Consider the following 27,863-nt stretch of genomic DNA (forward strand, 5'->3'; position numbering starts at 1 on the left):
TTGGAGCTTTTTCAAGCAAACAGCAAAAGAAACAATTCTGGCATCGCTTTCGGGATCAGGTGTCGGGAATTATTACTTGCACCGGCACACCAATATTTTAGGAGAGTCGTTGGTATGTGAAGTTAATCGTATATGAACATTAGAAGGGAACCCCATTTGGTTCGAAGATAAGTGAGAAAACACAGCCCCAAATTAGTTTTTAAGCTTCCTTCCTTTTAGACAACGAGGGAAGGCGATGGATTCTTCTTCTTGTCATTTCGAACGACTACTAAGGTCCTTTATAAAATAACTAAGATAGTACGCGCACTCTGATTGGCCAAGAGGAGTGTTTGCATCGTTTGCATGAGAGTATGTAAACATGGTTGTGGCGTCAAGATGTTTTGCTATTCGCGCGCTAATCACGCAAGCACGAATTTGAAAAAGTTTTCGAGTTCAAAACTCGACAAGTTTACTTTATTTACCAATTCCTCCGTCGGCTGAAACTTGGAAAATCGTTACAAAGAAGGTTTGTCAATTTTTTTTCGCTTAAGCTGACAGTTTAAGCGAAAAATTTCTGTATTTTGAATAGCATCTTTTTGCAAAACAAGAACTGATTACGCCTGCAAGACGTTGTGGACAAGACTTTGCGACTGGTAAGAATTTCTCATTTAATCAGTACCATAACAAACAGTTTTGTGTTTTTTCTTGGGAAAGTTATTTTATAAAAGCAGTAGAAAACTTTTTTCCTGTGTTTGCATAGCCTGATATAAACACGAGAGGGGTTGGGAGAATGCTCGACAGTTATGCAAACCCTCGACTTCGTCTCGGGTTTGCATCACTGTCTCGAATTCTCCCAACCCCTCTCGTGTTTATACCAGGCTATGCAAACACGGAAAACGTTTTCTACTGCTTAATTATTAGCAGGCTTTTAAAATTGGGTAAGCTGGATAGGGTGCAGTTTTAAGGGTCACAAGTCTTAAACAGGGTCTGCAGTTTCCCTATTTTAGGGTTTCTTTCTGGACCAGACAGACTGAAAAATCGGAGTGTAATATTGGCAAGGCACATCATACAAAAGTTTGGAAACAAAAGTTTCAAAATCTTATTCGATAATGTCAGCTTGGACAAAACACTTAGTTCTGTGTACGAAACGAAAGGAACAAGGGTCATGAATTGAAAAAAAGGCCTCTTGTGAATTGAACAGGGTAATGAAATGAAACTTTTTTGTCTTACACAGGGTCAGGGTTTTCATGCAGGCCTCGGCGGTATTCCCCCATCCTTACTTAAGTGAGCCCCAGGCCGCTAAATAGACTAGTAAATGACGCCGACAAACTGTTTCACGAAAAAAGAAAATTACCTCTCTGATAAAATATTTATTATAAAATATCAACCTTTTAAAGATAGGAAGCATATTGTACACAAAACTATTATTCCAATAATGTGCATGTTACATTCCTCTCTCAAGGCCAATAATCAACAGCAATTGTAGCGGACTAAACTATGCTACAAATTATTGTAAAATGATGATAAAACTCTAGATCTGAAAAAGATAAGATGATGCTTTCATGGGTGTCGCAAAATGTGAATCTAACAAAAATATTTTGGTCATTTCTATGAAAATACTATAACAATTTAGATTATTTTTTAATTAGTCCTAGCCTCATCTAGAACTAGTCTAAAAATTGCCTTATAGAAAGCAATCTTTCATTAGAAGTCGTTGATGAACAGACATAAAGATTTCTATTAGAACGCAAAGGCGAAAGCAAATTCTGTTACTATTTGGTCAGAATTTATTCTACACCTTTTGTACTCGAGACAAAAGCGAAGATCTTCCGAGATTTTGCGTATTTTCCGAAGATCTTCATTCTTTCGTTTCCGGAGCAAAAATAAATATTTATCCCGGCATGCACATCTCATGATCAAACATTCTTAACTACCTAATCATATTCAAACCTTCCATAACCGGAAGTATTGTCACCGAAGTCGGTTTTACTCTTAGCGTCTACACGCAGTGTAGATTTGTATTATCTTTCTTCTTCTATTTCAACTTTTTACTTGAGAATAGAAGATACACTCACTAAGGAGATTTTTATTTTTTTACATAAATAAGGCCTCTGTCGCGATTCACCGCGATTTCTCAGTGTCCACATGTAAACCTCTTTTTCTTAACTATTCCTAGCGCAATCCTACAATTCATGATTCTGATTCACCCACTGCCATAACAAATGCCAGGAAATAAACGTTTCAAATTTCTGATAAAAAATTAACAAAAAACAGTACCAAGAGATACCAGCTTTAGAGTGATCGTGGTCGAAATACCAAACTATCTACAGACCCCAAAATTGACCTCTTACAAAAGCACAACAAGCAGAACCTCAGGAAATCCCACTCACTCACGATCTGTAAAACAATTGAAACTTTCCGTCATTTTTCTTCAAATATAGTGGATGAACAGCACTGCTGGAGTGTCACTACTAACTAAAAGGGCAACATATAAAGGCAATTATATAGGCGTGTTCGTTTAACTGAACAGAATCATACATTGTAAATCCTACTGACATCAGGGGCCTGTTTCTCGAAAGTCCCGGTAACTTTACGGGCCCGAAATCAAATATTCAAATCGAAATATAAAGAATAAGAGCGCGGTTCCTGGCTAGCAAACTACTCCATTTCGTTTCACTAACTGACAGTTTTATCACGTTAGATGCAAAACTATTGAAACCTCGATCTTTAATGTAAACGGAGACAGCTTACCGGGCCCGTTTATTATCGGGACGTTCGAGAAACGGGCCCCTGGTGCAACGAAGAGGCACCCATTTGGAAGGACACTGCTGAGACTCGTTTTTTTGTGGCAAATCGTTGCAAGGAGATACGTTGTAGTTGTTGGGCGTCATTGATGTATGTAGTTGTCTGATCAAATATTTATAGCGGTGAGTATTTTACACGTTAATGGGTTACGGGTTATGCCAGCTAAAACAATGCGGGTTACTGTGTAGTTGTGTTAAAAAAGAGACAGGGACGAATTGGGTGCTTAACACAAACTTATAGGGTTACCGAGGATAGAAGTGCCTAATCGAGGATTCACACCATACCACATTAACCAATAACCTGCACTTATAAACATCAAAACATTATTTACAGTATCAGAGCGATTTTCGCTTGACCTTGAAATGATCGCTTATGAAGAATACCACATCAACAAGCAAACAAGCAAGATTATATGAAAATGTGATTTAGCGAATACGCACTAGAACACGTTACCAGTTTAAAAATTGTGGCTGAGGATTAATTTTCCAAAACTTTGAGCAACAGCAACTGATGGGCTCATTTTCGATTGTAACAATCGAACGACACTTTTTAATTCTTAGTGTTTCCTTAAGCGATAAAACGACGAATCCAGTGTTTTGATCAATTTTACTATTGGCAAATAAAACAAAAAAACGAACGCTTACACTGCGAAACCATTTACCAAGGTCAAATGAAAAATTGCTTTAACTGTAAACCAGGCAGGCGAGAGCTAGCCTGCGAGCAATCTCTCCTATTTGGGCGAGTGAAACGAGTCTCGCGAAAACGCGCGAGCGAGCGGCGAAGGAGAGCTTGCTCGCAGGCTAGGCGAGAGCAGCGAGGGTCCTAGGTAACAACCTCGCAACTCTCTTCTCATACATACCAACCACTCACTAAATTGAAAGAGAACAGCACGGCTAAAATACTGGTTGTAGCTACAGATCTAAGTGAACTCTGGTCTTACTAGGGTGCCGTTTCCATGAGCGTTATCGTACATATTTCGGCACCTATCTTGGAAAAAGGGCGAGTGAACTCCACAAAAACGTTTTACCACTAAGAGACAGATAAAACTGTCTCATGCAAATATACTACACAAGCGTTTCCTGTTCCAGAAAGTCTTTTTGACTGCTGTTTTGTTGCGTTAGTGATTCCCATTGAAACCAGTTCTCTAGCTGCCAATCGGAAAAAGTGAAAGGCGAAGGAGATCGTCTTCGGGGGTACATGTCCCCCTCGTGAGTCAACTCTACGTCAATTTCCGTATGAAAAGTCCATTCCGATAACGCCGGTCGGTCGTCTTCGATATAAGCTCGACCTGGTAAAGGTGACGAGGAATTCGAGTCTGCAGAAACATAAGCCCCAGAGCCCGAAGGGGAAGAAGGAGGTGTAGAATAGTTTGAGTATGAGACCGACGGTGATGTTGATGAAAGAGATGGTGAAGGTGGCTCATCCGATCCATCATATCTACAAATCGCTCGCGTTATAGGAGGTGTCCTGCGCTTATTTTGTCGATAATTATAATTGTAACTTGGCGGCGATAAACTATCGTCCGGTGTAGACATCTGTCGCCAAAATACATTATCCCGATAATGTCTTGCTTCTTCTTGATTCAAAGAATGACTACGTACAGGAAATCCAGGGTTGTAATGAGTCTTATCACTGCTAGTGCGTGTCGCTATATAGTGCCTCGGCCGCAAGCTCGTGTCGCCGTGTGACCGCGACAAGGGCGTGTTTACACCACGTGAACGTTCGATCACACCAGCAGATTGCACACGCCCTCTCATTGGTAATTCAAGCTTTTCTGTTTCTCCCAGATTAAAAAGTTCGTCTTCCATGTCAAAGCTGCGAGAAAAACGAAGAGTCCTTAACACACTTATTCGAATTAGGATATAAAATTGAAGTGATTGATGAAACGCTACTCTCACTTTTTAGCTAACCTAAGACGCCTCTTAGTAAAAGTAACTGCAGTTATCGTGTTATTAAGATCATGGATAGCTCATTGTTACGGAAAATTTGTTCCTTCCATGTCGCTAAGCTAGGAGACGATGTTACGGAAGCAAAATTTCGTCCTAGAAGGTAAAAACTTTTAATTGGCAACTGATTCCAATTTGTATTCTACGTCTGGGATGCAAAATGTTTCTCGTGATTTGTATCGGTTTAGTTTATAATAAGACCGCTGGGACATTGTTTCCTAGCTAGTTTAGCCTGCACAGCGTTTGTTTTCAGAAGTGTGGTGATAACTACAAGGCACATTAGAGCCAAGTTTTCCTACATATCTCTCACAGAGAGACATAAACTTCCCTTGACAAACAGCTTTCCAAAGGAGGGGGTTTCCATTCTATTTGTTGCGTTAACCTGTTAAATCAAATTTATATCTATATTAAGTATTTTATTTCCTATTTGTCCACGTACACCATTCACAATGTTTCATTACCTTGTACCATTGGCTCGCAACAGCTTCCTCCTTAAAATGTAGTCAACTATTTCCGGTTCATTGTCAAGGAGTTGAAAAAGAATGTCATGGTGTACTTCCGCAGAAATCTGAAATAGCCAAAGTTGAGATGTGACCATAATGACAAACCATTGCAAAACTTTCGTCTAGTTGCGAACGATCGTGGCGAAGTTTAATGTTTGAATTGTTTATATCCAATGAAGGGGTTTTGTTGGGAATTGTTTGTTGGCAGAACATTGGAGTCAAAAATATTCAAAGCATACGAGATTTTGCCCAACCATATGCTCCCTTCTATACTCCACTGGATTTTTTTTTTAATCGGAACGTCCAGTTAGGTCTCCCTGACCCGCCTTGCAGATTTACTTGCTGGTTATTAATTATTAGGATCATATTCCTGATATATTAAACAGTCTCGTAAATATAATAACATAGCTCGTACCTCGAACAGCTTGTCGTGATTTTCAATCATATCTTGAACAACGTCGATGATTTCTTTTCTTTCGTCAGCGCGAGCCTTGTCTTCTACTAAAAAGTCATGATGTTGGCCTTTCACCTAATTCAAACGAAATGAAAAAAAAAAAAATATAATAGTAAAGAAATAAAATAAATGAATAAAATAAGCAAGTTCTGGATACAGTGGAATCTCACCAATACGGATCCTCTGGGCAACATAGACAGTGTCTTTATTTACGGGGTAACCGTATTAGGGTCAGTAGTACCAGTGGGGTGTCCGAAATGCGGGGTCTGTTATCGAGAGGACGAAATCTTACCTGGCCGAAAAAAAGCGACCTTAGAATAAAATCACCGAAATACATGAATATTTCTTGCTTGCTTCTAAAAGACCGTTATTGGTGGATGTGAGGTGACTATGACCTTATGCCCTTGTTAGCTATCTTGCATCTCTATACTCATATCCAGTTTCATTCGCACAAAATGGGATAAACTTTCCCTCAAACGGCTGAAAATGAAGCCTTATCCATTGCGCGCTCGTGAAATTATTGTTTAAAACAGATATGATCAAATCTTACCTTGTGTAAGATATTTGGGCCAATAATAATTGCTAAGTTCTTGGAATTCATCTTGTTTCCTGGAATCTAAACAGACAAAAAAACATCACCGTTAAGGCCGCAGTTTCTAGAGCCTGGGTTCGAGTCTCTTTCCCGGGCCCTCGGGTCGGCCCCTGGGGTTTTAAACTGGCAGCTTTGGGAATCGCTCCACGTTGGCATAAACTTAAAGTGGCATGAAGAAGCTTTACAAGAGATTTTAGAAGAGCTGGACACTTTTAGAAATAATGTCGAGGTATGTGTCTTATTTATTCTGAACCGGCTTCATCAATATTAATTCTTCAAACATCTTCACAATCAGCTTTAAAATCTTCCCAGTTTTGCTGGCCAACATTTCTTTGACGGACCAGAGGTTTGCTAAGCCTGCAGATACGACTCGACTTTGATGATGTTAAAGCCGGTAATAACTCCTACACGTACACACGACAAAATACAAAGAGAGCAAAAGATGAAAAATTTACAGGAAACAAGTGTTAAATCAACAGAGAACAACTTGCACGGTTTGCCAAAACAGCTGTTTATTTATTTCCAGCAGTGCCAATCCCCTTTCTTAAAATAAATAAATTAAATAAATAAATAAATGAATAATTTGTGTTACAAGAAATCTTTACTATGAAAAACAAAACGAACTTACTTCAACTCCATTTTCACCGATTCTGTCTTCTGACCACTGTGCAACTTCAGCAAGAAACTCTAGCAGCGCTTTCAACGTGTCCCTGTTTGGAATTGGCAGTAAACAGCATAGTAGACGAAGGGCTGTTATCTGCGTGCTTTGATCCTCAAAACCTTAGAGTAGAAATCAAACCTGTGACATTCCTTGCTAAACACTATGTTGAATATAGTTGTTGCTGATCCTTTCAATAGAGAGCTTAAGCAACCACTAAAACGAAAGTAACAACATCCAAAAACAATATTGGTTTTATGAACTTGAGAAAACAACAGCTCTGGATGAGCTGTGAGAGCATCATGCTTTCTAGTTCATTTCTTTGATGTCCACTACATGACTTTGATGTGAAACCTCCTAATGTGTCATTTTATGGAGGATATGAATGTACCATGACAAATTTTCCTTTCTCTTTTCAAACCTGAACAAAAGTCCTTCAGAATTCAACTCCAAGAAAAATGGCCTACATTTGACATATGGAGCAGGTTTTAATAGACACAATAACATTTGAAAGGATGCAAATTAATTTTTAGCAATGTTTTTACTGCTGTCGACGTTGTCGTTGTTTAAGCTCATCTAGAGACTAACAAAAAATAATGAATTAAGTTCAGTACCTAATGTTAAAATTATCTGTTTAACAAACAGACAATGAATGATACAGCCTTTTTCAAAAGTGATTGAAAAATGTGACAAAGGACTTTCAAAAATGACCAGAAAGTTGAGGGGATGGTTTTTGCCCATTTTTCTTAAATCAACATAATTATTATATTTAATTTTTCACAAAAAAAGAGACCACCCATCACAAAAAGGCAATGCTCTAGATAACTCTAATGCTATAAGTCGACCTCCTTGAAGCAGGATCCATGCTATCTCTTAAATTCAAAACAATTTTTGAAGCATAATTTTTTTTCCAAGGTCCCAGAAAACTTTTTGAAAATCCCATGTTTCTAGCTACTCCTTGTAGTGGGGGAATGTTGGCAGTGTAAGATGCTATGTTGAGTTTTTTCGTTGCAATAATGCTATGAAAATATTTGTCTGTATGGCTTACTTTGGGTTTCTAAGAAGGCAGAATACAGGTCACGGGTTAGAAGAGGTTCTGGAAGGTCTCGAAAATATTCCTTGAATAATGCAGCCACATCATGTGGGTTGTCATCTTCTGCTGTGAAACTTGTCTTCTCTCCTAAATCAAACTGATCTCTCATCTGTAACAAGAACCAATCAAATTTCCTTTTTCAGAGAAATTGTTTCGCATAGATGGCTTATAGAGCGAGGAATATTGATAATAACTATTAGCGCGTTTCTACTTTGTGTGAGAGCGAAATTGTTTTGCGTGGCGACCTTATAGAAAGAGGAATATTCATAATAACTATTAGCGCGTTTCTATATGCCATTCGCGTAGCATGCTCATTTTGGCTCATTACTTTAAGAACAAGTTTTTTTTTTATGTAGCGTGCTTGTTTTGACTCATCGCTTTAAGAATGACTTATGTGTACTGTGCTTGTTTTGACTCTTGGCTTTAAGAATGATTTCTGTGAGCTAAGGACTTAAAAGAGCTTCAGCAGTTATTTTGAGAAGGTACCTTGCTTTAAAGTACATGCAAGTATCTAATTCTCTACACCAGTGTGTAGTCAAAGCAAATAGTCAAATTGAAAGTCAAATTTGAGTACATACTTGTTTCATTCGCTTCTTTGATCCTCCAACTCTAAATATTCCTAGAACGTGAAGACCTGGGAATAACATAATTATACATCAATTAAATTTCATTTACCAATGGGCTATGTCAGTTTTAAAGTAAAGAAATGCTTGATTTGTAGAGAGGGTAGGGGTAAGAAGGTTTTTTTTTTTGTATAAAGGATCTTGAAGTGGTCGTAAGGAAGTGTCCACCATTTTCTATTTACCAACAAAAACAAGCACAATAATTTAAAACTCCTTTGTGGAAGTCGCCGGGTAGTAAACATCTTAAAATCTACAGGCACAGGTTCAAATGTTGCCATCATGTTTTTTCCTTAGACAAGAAACTCTGTTGCTCTTAACTCTGTCTCATTTCATCAAGATGTATAACATGGTTCTGGTGATAATTTATACTGCCTGGGGTGGCCTTGCAATGAACTAGCATCTCATCCAGGGGGGTTAGCAATGCTCCTTGGTGCTTCATGCTACAGAAACTGGCTCCCACTGACAACTGTGCTTTGTCTATTTTGCAAGCAGCTTAACCTTTCATCTATGTAGCTATATATACAAAAAATGTAACATTTAGAATACTTTTTAAGGACCCTACCATGCAACTGGAGGTGTTCAACAGCTTGTAAGACAATTGGAGGAACTTGTGGTGTTGGGGGACTGAGCGCAGACTGCTTGTCCATCAGACATGATGCTGAGGCAGAAGAGGACAAAAGTGTCAGGGCATCAATAAGCCGTGATTTCCAACTAGATGATTCTGCAGGTTGGTCTTTTCCTGATAAAAACTTGTTGTCACTGTTTTGATTCGAATTCTCATTAGATGATCTGGAACTTTGTGAGAGACTTGACCCTGATGAATGTCGTCTTACTTTTGGTGACTCTTCAGGTACTTCTTGATTGCCAGTGGAGTTTGTTGAGGAAATTGATGGTGTACTTTCTTTAACATTCCTCTGTCCTTTTTTCGACTCAGAAGCATCTAAGAGACCTTGAGATGTTACGGCTTTGTGAAGAGGTATTGCAAACACACCATTTTCTGTAATCCAATTTAGAAATGATAATAATCTCATGCCATCTCATGTTGATGTACCTTCAATTCTATTCATTATTTGTGGCTATAATTCTTAATTACTGTCAGAGCTGAGCTTCTTTGAAATTAAAGTTTATGGAACGGATAATGTAAAAATATATTTTAAGCACCTTTTAAAAATCATGAGCAATAATTATCCATAAGCTATGTCTGTTTCAATCTTAGAGACCCCTGCCTGTGATGAATGCGATATGTTTATCAATGTGTTTATGAAACCATTATTGGTTTAATTAACACTTTCAAACTATCTACAACAAAAGACAAAATTTTTTATATACTAAAATTTACTTAAACCAACCTTTACCTTTATCGAAAAGGCCAGACCCAGAAGGTTTTGTTTTCCAGGAAAGGGCTCTCTTGAGGGATTTTCTTGGAGACCTTGGGTCTTAATGAAGAAAGAACAAATAATTGATTAATGAGATATATGTCTGTAATGTTGATACACATTGAACCATTTATTGAGACATGCTAAATTTATGAACTTTTAACTGTTGAACCTGCAGACAAAATCCTGTTTTTGACAATTCAATTAGAACCTGGCTAGGTGTTCTTCCATGGGGTTCTATTAATTTTTCAGCGCTTTGCCACATTTTTGTAGAGTTTTGGTCTTGGGTAGATTCTAGATAGACAAGTAGACTATGCACGTCTGTGAAAACAGCTTTGAACAGGAGATAATGACTGTGTTACAAATCCCTCTAGTGGTCACAAAGGAAGACTCCCCATGGATTATCTAAGCATAATAATATTATCTAAGTGCAACATGTTTCCTGCCTCCTGCTTTACAAGGTATTGTATCAACTGGAGGGCCTTAAACCCTAAAGTAATTAACCTGTTACGATTAACAGAACATTTCTCCTTGAAAATGGCAATGCATGAGCAATAAGTAAGGTCACAGGAAGTCGAAAATGTGATCACTAAGTTGTATCCTGTATGAACCTAACTATGCATGGTAAAAAATGTATCAAATCCAACCGTAATTGAAATAACTCTCAGAATTATCAAAATAATTATACGATAGAAAAGACCAGCAAATGCCTGTGAATTAACACATTTTCTCTTAAAAACAGGACAGCTGCTGCTTTTACTGCCAAAAATACATGAAGTTGAGTTATTGGGACTGTTTAATCCATTTAAACTTTCCATCTGGTTCTTTAATCATTGTAAATCACTTAATCTAGCAATAAATCTCGTTATTTTGTGTTAAGTCTTCCTGTATTAACTAAAAGCTGCAACAATATTCATGTTTATGTCAAAGAAAGGTTTAGGCCATCCTGTTTGAAAGATTCAGGTTAAAACAAAATTGCACTTCAGTATTACTATTTCTAATTAAATGATGATCGCAGAATGATTCTTTTATGAGAAATAATAATATTTGTTTAATATTATAGACTCTTTGCTCCTCCAAATTGCTGGATTTGGAAGAATCACTTGAAATTGTTTTATTTACAAAATGTTTGCTTGCATATTAAATACTGTGTATTCTGAAAAAAAAACAACAATAATGTAACAGCTGTAACAGCTGTAAAGATTTTATCTCTGTGTCAGAGATTATCCAGTTTTCATGTTTTTCCTTCATTTCAAAGTAACACAAACTGATAAGGAAATATCAAATAACTCCCAATCAGCTCTTAAGGGTCATGTTAGACATGGGTCATGCAAGCCCAAGGGGGTCCATGCATGTTCCCACTTTTCTTGGAGGGAATGTTTTTTAAAACAGCCAGAGTTACATGCTACTGATATTATAAAGTGGCACATTATTAGGGCTCTTACTAAACATTCCGAAAAGATGAGGCAAGTCACTGTTGTAGGCACCACAGGGAAAAACAGCTCATAATGTAAATTTGAGCAGTGCTCCTAACATCTAAATATATAAACACAACCCAAGCTGGTGCCATTCATTTAGACAAAAGGTTATTAACCATTGATCTATTTGCAGTAGTAATTCTGCCATAGGCAAGAACACCAAGACATAACTACAAAATAAGTTTCAAACTTTCAACAGAATGCAAAAATATGAGACCATAGTACGCTAGTTAAATTCTAAATCATATTTTTTAGCACAGTCAGACCCGGTCACTGAGGGGCCATAGAAAGTGTCTGTATGAACAGGGTGTCCATATTAAGCAAGTTGAATTTTGAGAAAATATAAGGGATTTCTTTTCCCAGAGACAAAGCAAACTTTACATACTAATGAGGTGTCTGTACTAACCCTTTAAGTTCCAATATCCACATACAAATTCTCCAAACTGGTCTTCATACATTTCGTAGGAGAATTAGTTAAGAGAATTTGGTAAAAGATCAAGGTATTTTCTCTTTGGTGATCATTTTATTAATTCTCATAACCTAATCTCAATCAATCAATCAATATCAATAAACTTTATTTACCCTCGAATTTACAGTGTAGCACTCAACTGCTAATATCTTCGAGCCAACTACATTAATAAATAATTATAATAAAAAGTTAATTCTATATAGCAAAAAAGATAACTAACTACCTAGACAACTAACTTGCAAATTATCATGATGTAGAAAGGTTTGCAGTTCCTGCCCTTTTAAGTAAATTATTGTTCCCTGTAGATATCAGTCGTCGAAAAGAAGTAAAATCAGAAATAGTGCGGTAATGGTCAGGGAGAGAATTCCAAGATGTTGCTGCCAAGTAACTAAAGGAATTGATACCATAAGAAGTGGTCGATGGTTTGGGCAAACAGAGCATATTATGTCCTCTTAAAAAATAGGTGCTAGAGCGTAAACGAAACATATCTTTTAAATATCTTGGATAATCAGAAAAATGAAGACATCTCTTAACAATGTATGGATAGTGTTAGGAGAATATTGATGTTGGACACCATTGGGACTTAAAGGGTTAAGTGGGTGTCCATAAAGCAAGATTTGACTGACAATGTATCTTTACTTCGATGCAATAATTCATAAGCAAAGGGAATGTAATAATGGTAGTAAAGTTGCAGTTGCCTAATATAATAACATATTGTAGAATTTTCTAAATTTAAGACAACCCTAAACCTAGCCTGCATTGCTGGCAGATTTGAATATTTTAGACAGTGATCTAGAGAACTTGATATAGTGCATCTGCATAAGGTCTACCAAAAGCTTGTTCTGATATTCAGCAGGTTTGCAGGGATATTTTACAATTATTCCTCGAGCCAGAATGGGTTATTGACTCAGAGGCCATGAGGGCGAGAGGAATAATAATTATTGTTTTAGTAAAATCCAACTAGCTGGTCAAAAATATCGAGACAAAACAACTTTAGCTGGTTAAAGCTAGACTTTAATCCTTTTTTTGTCGCCAAAAGCTGGCGCTTTTGCTACTAGTGGGCTATAACATATAGCCTTGTAGTAGCTCAACCAATCAGAACGCAGCATTGATAATAGACCAATAGTTGGATTTTACGAAATATATATATCTGTTTCTGTTTGACTACATGTCTTACACAATTGGTGATTGGATGTTTCCAACAGCAACAACCATCCAATACTCCACAATGTATTTTTGTATTTTCCTTGGTTTTCTCTAGCTATTGACGAAGGCCACTGTTTTGGCAGATGTACAGTACTTTTTTAAATTGATCTCAAAGGTAAATTCAGGCTTTCTCAGGCTCTAGCCAATCAAAAGGGTATATATATCAGAACAAGCTTCTGCGAGCCATTATGCAGGCTTTCTATACCAAGGAGTTAATTTGACTGTGACACAGGCTACCCAGAAACCTTCTAACATTTTTGCCAACATGGAAAACAAAAACTGGAGTTTTGAAAAGCTTGTTGTGGATAAATAAATACCTAAAGCTGGACTTATAAGTGCTTTTGACAAGTTACACCGTTGCTATGGTTACCCATGTTGGAAAGAAAATGTTGTTGTTAAATTAAAACTTGTTCACCAGTAAACAGCACCTGTTTAATATCATTATAGTAACATTAAACATCATTAGTGACGGTGTTTTAGTTCTTTACTGATTATGTCCTTCAGACTATTGAAGGCTCTTTTGTAGCTTAAACTTTGCACAGAGTACCAATGAACATTTTACAGAATTGTGAACACTATGTTGACAAGAAAGGCCCTTCGTTGACAAGCATTGTTTACTGCATCTAAATTAATAATATTGTTGCTAACACAAAAAGAAAAGACTTGACAAAAACAAAATGAATTTCCATGGAAGTCTATTTTAGGAGATGAAAGAGATATCTTTAGAAATTAAATGCGTCAGTGTCAAAATTCAAATGAAGTAGATTCATACTTTTGGTCTGAAGGGTGTTTGATTTTGACATTTTCTTTTTAATTTTTAACTTGTACCCTCGACACTTGACAAGGTATTGAACTAAGAAAAAATTAAAACAGCATTTGTTTGTATCAAAGCCAAAGTCACCCCGACAACAAAATAATAGAAAAGGCATACAGGCTATAAATATAAATTCTAGCCGATCTGACAACAAATATATTGTGAACGCAAAGGACTGCTTAAGATAATCGTGCATTTACGTGTGAACAAAGGTTTGCATTATTTAGTATTTCACCCGATATTTCAACAAGGTAAATTTCTTCTTTCAAAAGGCAATTTTGAGGAAGCGTGGTCTGAGTCGAAAACAGAAGCGTGATACCTTGCTGTTCAGGACGAAGAGTTCGACTTTTTAAAGCTTGGCACATCAACTAGTTTTCGTTCATACTGCCAGACAAGGGTTACTATCAATCAGCCCAGTAATCTCATTAGATTTTTTAAAGAACAAGCATTATTTATATTTTGATAAATAGTACACACTTTAAAATATTGCAAACTGCAGAAATGAATTTTCGACCTCTACAATTTGTGGAAGTGTTGAAGAAGTATTCTTTGACATAATTACCTTCTTTTCACTTTACGTGATCAAGTCTCTTAATTAAAATGACATGTCAAAAGCTTGCAAACGCACAAAACGGCGATATTTTTCGCACCTCATCTCGCGCCGAAAATTATAAAACGATCTCTGTAAATTTATATTTGCATTGTTAACAAGTGCCGTGAAGTTTGAACAAGTGCAACTAATGGCGTTTGCTTCCACTTTTTAAAAAAGGTCTCAATTTTGACGGGCTTCTTATCAAACAAAATGGCAGCCTCTTGACAGTAAAGGCAGTAGATAAGTTTGTTATTGTCTTGATTGAGTCCAAATGCGTGAGTCCTCCTTTTCTCTTTGGGTTGAGAACCACAATCGAACTTGTTGTAAGTGAATTGGCTTTGACTATTTCATTAAACTTTTATTGAGACTATTGTCATTAGAATGATTATTGCACCATACGTACCTTTAGGTATTGTTACATGACTCTTGAAATCCATTTGCTTTAACCTGGTTTGTGCAACTCTTTGAAGAGCGATGCATTCTGGCTCTGACAGAGCAGACAGTGGAATGCTCGTTAGCTGGATTTTTCTTCCTTCCACTGAGCTCCAACTAAAATCATCCTGCAAAGCCACAAAAAGCTCGTTAAGGCGGCAAATTTACCGAAGCCTAATTCTCATCACGGTTAATTGAAAACGCAAACTGCTCAGAGGATCAGATGGGTTTTGCCAGGCCTAAATGTTAAATAAATCCTTTTAAATAGCATTCAAGTAGGGAAATGCAAGGAGCTGCTTAGTTATAATGGGAGGGTGAAAGGATGTGCGTGGTAGAAAGTTAGTGGTTTGTATTCTCAGGTTAGCAGGGTTAGTGACAGTTTATGTCGAAAGCTACCGTAAAAGTTACAAATAAAAACTTTATTTAACCTCTAACAGCGCAAACTTAATAATATTTAGTATTCTTTTCAGCTTTCATCGTTTCACTACCGTGGAGGTTTTCATCCACAGAGTTGAACATTCGAACCTCATTTTTACGAGACCCGACTTCAAAGATTTTCTTTAAAACGATCCAATTCGTTGCCAAAATCTTGTATGCGTTCGTTCAACGCTTCCCGTTTGTGGCCGCACAAACGTTGACTTGAAGCAACAGGAAACTCTCTTTATAAAATTCAAAGTGCCGTGACGACACTTAATACTTTAGCAAGGTCAGGCATGAGTGGAATGAACTTTGAATTTGTACATACAGCAGATTTTCGATAGAGAAAGCTGCCCGTAAGTTCTGTCTTGTACAAATTGCGCGATGTTTAAGCCAATCGCTGTGCTTGCAGGGTCCCATTGGCAATGCACTTAATGAATTTTGACTGAACGTATTAGAGAAGTAACGCGACGGTGAACAGTCAAAGCGACAACTATAACGCGTGCCACCGCCGGATTATATTCTCTATGTACCTGAGGAATCCATAAGGCATTTCCAGCATTAGATACAACTTTAAGCCGGTTCCTCCAGGTCTTGTTAAAGAACTTTTCCTTGTGTGAGCCTGATGGTGACAGCTTTTCCTGCATCCCTGGATCAGAATGGGGAGTAAGATCGTTCAGTACAGACGAGCCTTTGGCTGCATTCCTGCTAGACGACCTACCCGTCTCACGTCGCCCCTCCATATCCCCTGTATTTGCACCCCCCTTAAACACTGTGCCTATGTTAGCAATGGCTCCCGACGCCAGCTTTTGCAATCCCTTCTTTTTAGCTGCCGATGTCATGGACCCCTCGTTCTCAGCCTTCGGGGACATTTCGCCGGCTCTTTCGACAGCCACTTTCTGCGGGCTCAGAATGACAACGTTCGCATTTTGCTCGATTGCGCTTAGCTCAACCTTCCTTGCAAGGGCCAACCTTTCACTTGTGTTGCGGTATTTACGTTCTCCTCTTGTGAATGATGAATCGTTCATGGCTGTCGGAGATTGGGTTACACTCAGACTGCAATATGGCGAAACCCTCTCTACCGATTCTGTGTCCGTCGCGGTCTCGTAAGCGTTTAGGACCATGAATGACTCAACGCGAAAATGTTAAGCTGCTTCGAGTAGCATCACGCTCGGACCACAAACCCGAACAATCCAGAGCAGTTTGGAAGTTAAAATGTCCTTCATAATTTGCTTGTTGTTCACATTTTACTAATGGAATTGAGTTTTGTGTGTAGCTGTGAGCGACTTGCTAATCATCCATTGATTGACGCGAGGGCAGATCTTATTAATTGAAATCAATAATTACCCACCGTCCATTGGCCAAAAGACAATAGAGAATGACGTAACGCACGAAAAGCCTCTTCTATTGTACTTTGCCGCGCATAACATACAAACATCGCTTTTAACTACCGTATTTATGACAAGCAAGAAAACCTCAACCACACAAGCTTTGATTTAAGTGGCTCATTGAATACACAGAAGGTAAAATGCCGTGTAAATATGCCAAATAAATACAACCCGTCTTTGTACATGTACACGATTGATTGGTTCGGTAGGTATCTTTCTGTCTCGCCACTTACAGCCCTTTTCCAATGAGGTACGGGCGCTCTCGTCAAGTTCCCAGACACAGCAATTCTGTGCCAACTAATTGGCAAAAATAACTGACATGTGGCACTTTTCCATTGAAAAACATAAGAATTGCAATAGTTGTAGGGTCTTTTTCATCACTTTTGCCAAGCGTGTTGTTCACATACCCTCAGGGAATATAATCGTGGGCTCGCGCGATCGTCAAAGTGAACTAAAGCTGACGTAGAAACGATACAAGTGAACCGTAACGAGTTATTAAACTAGCCATTCCGCTCGCGACCTGTTTTGCTACGACATCCGGAGGATATTTAAAGTTAACAAGTGGGTCGTGCGCAGGTTTAATTTTCCGTCGTAATTTTTTTCTCATCTTAATTGTCATCTTTACAAAGTTTGAGTGGCGCATTGAAGTTACTTAGGATTTGTTCCATTGATAGACTACTTTACGACGTGGAAGCCACGAGCCTAACAAAACTTGTCACATGTATAATTGATACACCTGTAGAAATTGCTCAACCGTTCGTATCTACACAGAATATGCGACAGCTCGTAAAGAATGTCTAAGAGATAATTCCGACATAACTTCAAAGTGACGTTTTTACTCTTAAAAAAATCCACATTTTGTTTTCGTTTGTCGACTTGTTCGAAGAACTCGTTAGAGCGATATGCGACAACCTTTTCCGCACTGCCTCTGCTTAATGTATTGAAATCTTCTTGCGTACAGCTGAGGCTTTTTGAGACCATTTTATCTTAAACAAACAAAGTTATTTTACCGGATTATGCAAGTTTGTTTTGACACTTAATTCATTGACGTAGTGTGCGCTCGAAACTCCGCCATGCGTTTCATACTTTTATCAAAAGTTCCCTACCTAGTGATATGTTTGTTTTAACAGTGAAAATTCGACCTCAAAATTTTCATTTTACTTTATGTTATTCAGTTTATGAAAATACAGTCATGAAAAACGCCAGATTCTTCTGTTAACTACTGACCGACGATTTACACTAGGTTACAGTCCTCGGCACATGAACTTAGTATTGATTGTAAGACATCATGAAACAAAATAAAATGGTGGTGTTTCTCTTGAGGTTTTTTGGCAAATTCAAAAGCTAGAACATACGTTCAAGAACCACTGTGACAATTGGTCAGAGGGGACTCGGTCTCACTCCCCCCCGGAGCAGACGATCACAATTTATAGCCATTTTGCAGCTTCATGAAAAATGTCAGCAATATTCTGCAAGATACATTTAGCTTTTCGTTTGAATGTGGTCTTTTTGCAAGATTAAAAGCTACTAACAAAACAGACTGAACGGCATTTCGTCCGGGGGGTAATAGTGGAAATAAAGAATCCGCCAAATTCAAAACTGATATTAGTAGTTTTATTGCGTATTCTTTTGTAATAGATTTTTTGTAGACCCAGTTATCTTTGTTTTTGTCCCGTCTGTATCATTTCCTTTTCCTGCCGTAAGAATGTCACGTCTTGCACGCAAATTATCGCATCATGAAAAATTGGAATTTCTGTCTGTTGAGTCGAAGTTTGTTTGCTTAACATTGTTAAAACAAGTGTCGGTCACTGCTGACCAGAAATGTTGATAAAGCTATAATGGCCTCTGTTTGAAATTGTTTCGCTTTCGTTATCGTGCAATTTTTATACGAGAAACCACTTGACAGAACGAGGAGGTGTAAAATCGTTACAAACATGGCTGGTCTACGGTAATCTGAGTTTTGTCGCGTTGATGGAATGCCTATGTCCAAAGTTTTGTTCGTGACCGAGAATTAGGCGACAGGTCTATCATCCGAGCTGTACGACTTCAGACATCGCCGGTTAATTCGATCCTTTCAGCGGTTTTTGGGTGGCTTAGTGTGGAGTTTCATATATGAGATTTTTGTTCGTGTGCAACTTATCCACATGTCAATACGGTAACTCTATCCATTTTCTCAAAAGAAGGTCTTAAAGATTGGCTCTAGACCAATTTTTTTTTTCAAAAGACACGCGAGCAATGCTCGCCCTTAAGAATAACGTTTTTCTCGTTTCCTCTTGCTTAATCTTTTATGGAACAAAGGTTTGTGAAGTTGAACTTTGAAATTTAGCGACGAAGCTCATGAAACCCAGGAAAGCGAACATAAAACTCGTGAATAAAGCGGATTAGTAATGTACTTTCAATTTAAGACCTATTGTGTCCTAATACATGAGAACAAAATTGAGTCGCTTATCATCTAGCTTGGATTCGCCAAATCACATCGATTGACGGATGATACCAACAATTCAGTACGTGTTCTTTTTGAAAAGCGTTCGGCCTCGAGTAGGGTATGGTTCCCTTAAAACAGAAGACCACCCCAGACACCTGTAAAAGGCTGCTATGGCCGATATACACAACTAGTGTTAATTAACACACCGACACCGACTACTGAGTCCCGAATTTGCGCTCTCTTCATCGCGAATAAAACCATGATAAGCGATATTGAAAGATACCTTCATAGTACTGGCTGTATGATCTGGGATGTCCTCTCCTGTTTTGGCTGGTAACAAACGGATCGAAAGAGTCGACTTCAGGCATCATTTCACGTCGCACCTGAGGCGAGAAAGAGATATCAACAACCTAGTCACAAGTGAAGTCTGGTAGCAGGGTAATAAACTCAACCTTGATATGCTGTATTAACTCACACACAATGCCCTTTAGAAAATGATTGGCAGGTTCGTATCACTCACTACATAATTTGCCTCGTTACTGCGGTTCATTTAACTCTATTTCAAGGCCTCCCACGATTGAAAACTTCGGTCATGTGAAGCAAGCATTGACTGCGGTCCAAATGTTTTCGGTGTCGATGCTAACTTTTTATGTGCATTTCAATCCGAATGCGTAACCAAAGTCAAATTTAAAGAAAGTTGTTCGGTTGCATGCTGTGCTATTATATTATTTGTATGATTATCGGTCTTTAACAGTTGGAATACTGACGATCGATGAAGTCACTTTAAAACTAGGACAGAAACGGACTTAGGACTTTAGGAAAATTGTTGAAATCTACTGTCGCGACAGTATTAAGTCACTATACCGAACGAACATAAAGTACGTTCACTAAGCTAAAATGGCGTTTTTAAAACGAAAAAATAAAACAGTCATTAACCCGGATTTAGTCAAAACCTTTACAGCACTAAAAATACACGACAAACTTTTCATACCATGATCAGATGAAGTTCGAAGTTCGGCGCGGGAGTTTTTCCTGTTCGTTTTCCCGGCGTGTTTAGCTGTTTTTAAAGTGTTCTCGTCTCCACTAGCCCACCAGCTATTGTTGTTAGCTTTTTAATCCTCTTGAAATTAGAAACATGAGGTCTTCACCCTGACCTCCAAATTTTGTGTTATTTTTGGTGGCTTCAGTTCTTTTTTTTAGCGCTTCTCGTTGTTTTCTTGCTTCTTAAAAGAGACAAATTCAAAACCCGCGATTCGGATGTGGCGGCAATAATCTACTCGTTTGCCATGAATTCCTCGTTGTAAGCTCTGTCACAAAGATTTTCTTGATCTTTTTACGTTCTTTCCGGTGTCATTGTTCTTGTTGAATGGCGAAGTCCAAACATCCAAACACCAGAGACTTTAATAGTATTGATATATTGCAACATGTTTGTATTGTTTGTGGACATTTCTACGTTCTTGTCATCACGTTTAAGGCAAAAGTACAAGACTGTTGTTGATGTTCACATCTCCTCTCTCCAAATGTATTTTGGTCCTGTAATCTGTTCAGTTCAAAGTACTTAATGCAGTATTGAATTTGCTGACTATTTTTTTTTGCCGAGATTTGTCTATATAAATGTTTATACAAATATTAATCGCTTGTGGTAATCACGCTATGTTCCTGAAAGACTGTTACCATAAGACCGTGACCGCTGCTCCATTCCTTGGTATTTTATTTGCGAAATGTGACTTTACTACAATTAGCCTTAGAAATATTTCGAAGTGAAACAATAGTGTGAATAAGTTCATTTTCATACGGAACAACTAAGTCGCTCAATATCTCAATTTGTGCCCTTAACTTCGATGTGTTTATACGAAATTCCGGCAGTTCACTTTTGTTCCGTGAGTAAATTTCCGATAAATTAATGGATTTTATGGGTCGAGATTTTCTAATATAAAATCTAGAGGCTTTCCAGTGATCATCACTCATCGAGAATTTGAATTTTTGACAAGTTGTCATAAAACTCTTTTAAAACACCGCTAGGAAACGCTAGTTAATTTACGTTTTAAACAAAACGTTTAAAAAATCATGGACATCAAATTGAGTCTGTAAGCGAAATCTTTCTATAAAACCTCGTCGTTAGCACTTTCACACGAGCAAGGTGTTTTTCAAAATTTTCAAAATCATGTGAGATTTTTCGATTTTTTTTTAAGGTTTTTAGTTTTTGGGCTTCAGAGAAACAGATAAATTGTTGATGTTGATTGAAACGTGAGGTGAATTTTAAGTATTTTCTATTCGCTTTTCACAATAGTTGATGACTTAACAATATGAATATATTTTTAGAATGATCAGCAACTATCGTTTTAGTCACAAATTGTCAAGCACATAATATTGCATTAATATAGGTCAAGACAATTAATTCAATGGCCATTGAGTTGGACCATATGTTTTTACGGGTTGCTGAACACTTCATCGATCTACTATTTGATTGTTGATTTCGGTTATTTTTTTCAACTGTCTTTCCCTGCAGGATATTGGAGAAAAGAGCTATTGTTACGAATTGAAATCAGTTTCCTTACCTGCCTGCGACTATTGGACGCAAATTTTAGGCCGCTCAACTTCAGTGGAAGACCGTGACAGCCTTTTTGAAGGCCAAACATTAACCATGAAGTCGTTCACAAGGGTAAAGCAGGTTGAAACGCCAGTGAGGCAGCGTGAACAGTGTTACCACGCCACGTTCATTGATTGTTTAACTTATATCCAACCTCCTCCGACTGTCGCCAAACGTTCAGGTGCAACTTGTTGAAATTTGAGCGCTAATCCTTGACAAATGTTCTTTTTAGTTTTCTTTTCTCGCTCAATAAGTTAAGATGTAGTTGTTGAAAGAAAATCCAAACGATGCTGAAATGTGTTCCGTTCGCTTTAGAGAAATCTAGATACACGGAACACTTTCTTTTTCGTTCCTCTGATCCAGATACATGTGAGAGAACGTGGAAGTAAACATGATTGTTTTGTTACTTAGTTTGCGTGGGGATTTGTCTAAAATCTCATCAACTATTTCCCTTATACTCTTAAAGTCAAACATTTATTCACGTAACAATAATTGTAATCTTTTGATGAAAGCTACACAACAGCACTTACGTAAAGCCTACCTGATGCTCTTAATGATCGTGGCTGTACTAGGTTGTTCTTTAACTTTCTCCAAGTTTCTATAACTTTTCTAAGTCCATTTTCGTGAGGTCCTCAGTTAAGCGAGATTTCTCTCAAATTCGTCAATCGCCGCAAGACTTTGTAGCTCGTGAAATCGCGAACTGGGCGGATTGTGCATCGCTAACGTTTTGCGTGACCTATAGGCAAGTCTATGTACGCCCTTTTTTAATTGGAAGATTCAAAAGTTTAAGACCTTTATCAGTTAAGTGCCATACAAAAGTGCTGAGCTGTTGTTTGTTGTCACAACTTGTTCGCAGTTAACCTCCACCGGAATCTTATTTTCTCCTCTTCAAACATAAAGGATAATAAAGGTCAGAAGATTCGCACAAATTTTTCGTCAAGATAGAACGACCTGTTTTAATTTGTTTTAGCCTGCGTAGCAAGCGTTTCCAATCGAGTTATTGCGCGAAAGTTAGAGCGGAAGCGATAAAAAAAAAAATAGGTGGAAGGTTCCTTCTTTCCCCTCCCCGTCCCCCGTCATTCAGTTTTTTTGCTCTCTTCCCAACTTTCTCGACGAACTAGCGCGGAAACGCTTGCTACGCAGGCTAAATTTGTTTTGTCTGGTCTTTTTAAAAACAAATTCTCCTCTTTAGTGTCAGCATAGGAAATGCATGTACGTACACGGAACGGTATGGTGACCACAAGAGGTGAACAGAAGGCCGTAAAGGGCTGATCTGCTGCCAGAAATTTTGTTAACCAAACGTGTTGGAATGTGTACAAGAAAAAATAATCATCAAACATTTTTACGAGGAAAAAACTACTTTCACATTTAAAGTCAGTTTCCTCAGTTCAGCACAACTGCATCATATGCCAAACAATAATCAGTGAAAGTCATATAGTATATGCCATTTGGCAGTATAAGCAGTGTAGATTCAGTAGTGGAATTTTTGTGACCACAGTTTAGTCAGGTTTGGTCGTCAGCCACTGAAAAAATTAGCCGTCAACAAATTTATACTGAGTTGCTATTTTTATTTTTCTCGCACGCGTCGGCACCTGAAGTGTGGTTTGCCACGAATCTCAGTAATGTGAAGTTCAAAACACGTGGAGGTTTTCCCCGCTCTAAAGCTCTTGAACTCAACTCAACACTACCCACATGCAAGAATTAGCCCCTGATAACGGTTAGGTTAGCCGAAACCGAAATATTGCGCATGAAAATACTTTTTTACTCCCATCCATAACCTACCGATCAGCCTTGCTTTAAAGTTAACTTAAAGACCCCGCAGACTTCCACCAATGAAAGTGATTCAGTTCACGCTTCACCTGTAACATCACAGACCTATGTTTCCAGCTCGAATGTAGGTTAAATCCGCTGCGCGATGATTTAAAGGGTGAATTGGGCAACGTTAAGATATTCAAAAGCTGATGTTTCGGTCGCTGGGCCTTCGTCAGATAGCTACTGAAAAACGATGTGAATTACTGCTTCATTAGAAAATGAACCGCTTATATTTAGCCTTCCATTGAGGAATTGAGCAGATGTGGCTTGAAAGGTTGGATGTGGGCAATCGGAAAACCAATTTTTAGTGAAGCCCCGTTAATAAGGACACTGAGGGGGCCATAAAAAATGTCCGTATTGAATAAGTAAATAATTGCGAGCGACAAGAGGAGCCTGTAATCCTAATCTCCAGGTTGTTATTACGCATGCGTTGCATGTATGTAAGCCAGCATTTGTTTGGACTTCCACAAAGAATGAATCGTATGCAGAGAAAGCAGTTTGATCACGCGCGTTTGGACCTTCTTTCACTCGCAATTTGATCACGCGTGGTTTGACCATCTGTAACGTGAAACTTACGCAAAGCTCCTAGTTGGAGCAAAAGCGTCAAAAGCGTTTTGATCCTAGATCGTTGTCGCCCGCTTTCCGTAACCTTTGGTTAATACTAGTAAATATATAACGAGTCTTCGTCTACCTGATTCCTTGTTGAACTGGAATTTAAAAATGTTGGTTTTTGAGGAGGGGGAAACCGGAATACCCGGAGAAAAATCTCTCGGAGCAAAGGAGAGAGCCAAGAACGGGGCGTCCGGTGGAGCTGGCGCTTAAAGGAGTGCGTTGCATTAGCCTCGCCAGTGAAGGGTCTTTGATACACGGGTTTCCCCGTTCATTGACCCGACGGCTATGCCATGGTGATGAGCCTCAACAAGGGCGAAACAGCTGTCCATGGCTGCCACGCGCGGGTGATATGGCTGTGCGCATGCGTAAGGTAATCGCCATACCGCAGAGTTGGTGCGTGCGCTTCAGTGCAGTTTTAACTGCACTGAAGGTACTAGTTAAAATCAGTATCGTCCGGTCTAAGCCGATTTTAAAAACGTAAAGAAAATGTAAGGAAGGGTTTTCCCCAGGGACAAAGCAAACTGTCCGTAATAACGAGGTGTCCATATTCTGCGGGGTTCGACTGTAACTGGTTTCCCAGGTTACCGGGTTATCGACAGCTCGTAATCCCATTCAGCTGCCGCTGGTACAGGGCGGGTACTTGACAACCACAGGACTGGTGCAATTTAGGATTGAGTCCCAGCTCTAATAATGATATCTTACTATTTAGAAAGACATAATGGTCCATAATGCATAACTATTTTTCATCATTCTATATCTACATATTTTATAATTAGCTATGTTGGCTTGTGCGGCAGTCCGAATTGTGAACTGAGGTTCTAAAAGTCGTTTTGTCTCGAAACTGATGATAACAGTGGGGTGAAATATGGTAGACTTTAAGTCTCAGTGTCATCAGATTTTAGTTTCTCAGTTTTGATAACATGGTCCAAGTGACTCGACTCATGTATGATTGCTCTCCTCCAACGACTTCTTACATCACCCCATGGACGGTTTTTTCCAGTTGATCATGATATATGTTTCCGGAAAATCTTTTGTGACAACTTCTTAATATTCAGGACCGGAATAGCTCATAACAAAGAGAATCCGGCTCTAGCAGTCACTCAGTGTTCTTAGCTGACTAAAAATATCGTAAACGTGATAAACGTAAATAGCTTGCCTTTTTGATAATCAAAAACGACCATCGACATAGCTTAAAAGAAACAGAAACTGGCTTAAAACTTCTATTTTCAGTTTTTGTGTCTAATTTTGATTTGTCATTTTTAATATAAAATGGGACATTTTCATAATTGCAACTAGACGTTACAGTCTATTTCGACAACGCTCCCCGCGCAAGCTTTACTCTTTACTACTTCGAGGGAGTGGAGGTGCCTTTGTGAGAAACCGAGGTTAAGCTCAGCTCACTCTCGCTGCCCCCTTTCCTCCCCTGTATTTACACTGACACTTAAGACGTCGAGTTCGAAATGTCAACAATCTTTATCTGATGGGGCGTGCCCGAATTTTCAGCTAGAGTCGACTTCAGGCATCATTTCACGCCGCACCTTATGCAAGAAAGAGATATCAAGTGAAGTGAAGTCTGGTAGCGGACCTTTGCTCAATACTGTATGGTGTATTAATTGGCAGGCTCGTATCACTCACTCCCGGGGGGGGTACTCCTAGGAATTCTTGGTGGGGGTGCGCCGCCCGGTTCTCCAAACCCTGAGCCCATTTCAGACGAAAAAATGTAGTTTTCCACACCCGTTTTCAGACCAGACCTCTAAAATCCATACCCGTTTTCAGACCTGGTATTTAGGCAGAAAGTGTGTTATCATTACTCAGATTAGAGCGCAAACAAAAAAATTCTTCAAATCCATTTCGAATTCTCACGTTTCTCTTTCTTTCTTACTCATTTGGAATTGAAACGATAAATACGTTCATAGACTCCCGTAGTTCCCTCAAAAACCATACCCGATTCCAGACCAAAATGGGCAAAGTGTATACCCGTTTTCAGACCAAAACGGCGCAAAACCCCTACCCGATGGGGTGGCACATGCCTATATAGCTTATATAAGGGAGTACCCCCCCCCCGGGCACTCACTAGATTATTTGCTTCGTTACTGCACTTCAGTCAACTGTATTCCAAGGCCTACCACGATCCACTCTTTCTCATGTAAAGGTTGCATTGAACGATCCATTCTTTGTCATGCAATGCCGTGCATTGACTGAGGTCCGAATTCTTTTGGGGCCATCGCTAACTTTTACGTATATGCATTACAATCCGAACTCGTAACCAAAGTCAAGTTAAAAAGGAGTTGTTCCGTTACGTGCTGTGCTATTATATTATATTGTCGGCCTTTCGAATAACGGGTGAAAGTATTTAGGAAGTCAGTTGGTTTCAAACCGGAAGGATACTCCCTTATATAAGGCATAAAGGTGGTTTTGCGCCGTTTTGGTCTAAAAGCGGGTATAGATTTTGCCCATTTCGGTGTGGAATCGGGTATGGTTTTCGAAGAACCTACGGGAGTGTATGAAGGTAATTGTCGTTTCACACTTCCATATGAATCAGAAATGAATACGCGAATTCGAAATGGGCTGTAAGAAATCTTTTTGTTTGAGCTCTAGTTTAAAAAGTATCACTTAATTATGACAGGTCTGAAAACTCGTGTGAAAAATGACATTTTTTAGTCTGAAACAGGGTCAGGATTTGGGCGGCACACTCTCAACAAAAATTCCCGGGAATACCCCTCCTCCCCCCGCCCCCTCCTCTGTCGGGATTTCAAACAGAACATCACTAAAAAGTATTCCACAACTGCAGAAAATTTTTTACCGGGTGATTATTCGAAGGTGACATACATCATATTAGTCAATGCATACGGCAACCTGATAAATCATGAGTGCACAGAACAAGTGCATTCGGACATTAACATCAATCCTCACATTCTATCGATTAAAGTCACAGGCGTGTGTCTTGCGTTTAATTTAAACTCGCCTAAACGTTTAACGACATATTTACGAAAAGGTTAAATTGCGCGAATACTTTACAAGATTTTCGTTAATCTTCTAGTAACTGAGAGATTGGCTACTCAATGAAGGAAATGTTATAAATTGCTGAATGCAAACGCAACATTTATATTCAGTACATAAACCTCTATTGGTCACACACACTGATCAATGGTGTTTTATATAAAATAGAAAGTTATTAAGATGATTGACTATAACAATGAAATCCAGTATCACAGGAAACTATAACTTAAAATTTTCGAATTTTCGAAATTCACATATTAGGTTAGAATGAGAACATCTAAGACCACTCGCTTCACGCATACTAGCTGCGACCGCTTATTTGGGCGACAGAGGCATTAGTTAATCATACATTTTGGTAAGAGTAAACGAAAGTAAAGTTGTTAATTGTTACAGAAGTTATTTTTAGTGAAGTGTTTTTACTCACCATTAGTTCAGACCACAGACCTCCGGCGATAAAACGATCGAGCCCCCAACTTTAATGACCAAGAGAACCTCGCGACACTCCTAGTTATGCACCCGTCTTATATTATAGACCAAAACTCCAATGTCTTGCCAGAAAATGAAAATTTAAACTAGAAGAACCTTTCCGCTAGTTCTTC

The 27,863-nt window shown here is 38.6% G+C and overlaps 1 protein-coding gene across 7 annotated transcripts; it reads right to left on the reverse strand.

The window, feature by feature from the left end:
• Positions 1–1,329: 1,329 nt before the first annotated feature.
• Positions 1,330–27,773, reverse strand: LOC140947193 (rho GTPase-activating protein 6-like). Of its 7 annotated transcripts, none has more exons than XM_073396248.1 (13): positions 27,689–27,773; positions 19,534–19,633; positions 15,971–16,086; positions 14,992–15,148; positions 10,009–10,089; positions 9,216–9,650; positions 8,609–8,664; positions 7,986–8,139; positions 6,908–7,059; positions 6,238–6,303; positions 5,649–5,762; positions 5,192–5,298; positions 1,330–4,599 (listed from the first exon to the last, which is right to left on the reverse strand). In XM_073396248.1, exons 1-13 carry the CDS (start codon positions 27,689–27,691, stop codon positions 3,849–3,851), a joined length of 2,292 nt encoding a protein of 763 aa, XP_073252349.1. In that variant the 5' UTR covers positions 27,692–27,773; the 3' UTR covers positions 1,330–3,848. The 7 variants fall into 7 exon arrangements, with proteins under 7 accessions (XP_073252349.1, XP_073252350.1, XP_073252348.1 ...); XM_073396249.1 differs by lacking the exon at positions 27,689–27,773 and adding an exon at positions 22,382–22,685; XM_073396247.1 differs by lacking the exon at positions 27,689–27,773 and adding an exon at positions 20,242–20,802.
• Positions 27,774–27,863: the final 90 nt, after the last annotated feature.

The sequence above is a fragment of the Porites lutea genome, chromosome 9, assembly GCF_958299795.1.
Source record: "Porites lutea chromosome 9, jaPorLute2.1, whole genome shotgun sequence".
Lineage (NCBI taxonomy): Eukaryota > Metazoa > Cnidaria > Anthozoa > Scleractinia > Poritidae > Porites > Porites lutea.

What these genes read in the sequence shown, in the direction of transcription:
- LOC140947193 (XM_073396246.1), bottom strand. Translation starts at nt 16,561, where the DNA reads ATGGTCCTAAACGCTTACGAGACCGCGACGGACACAGAATCGGTAGAG. An exon ending in GTCTGGCCTTTTCGATAAAG is followed by an intron (nt 9,651 to 10,008) that starts GTAAAGGTTGGT and finishes ATTGGATTACAG; the next exon opens with AAAATGGTGTGTTTGCAATA. An exon ending in TTGCGAGCCAATGGTACAAG is followed by an intron (nt 4,600 to 5,191) that starts GTAATGAAACAT and finishes TTTTTCTCGCAG; the next exon opens with CTTTGACATGGAAGACGAAC.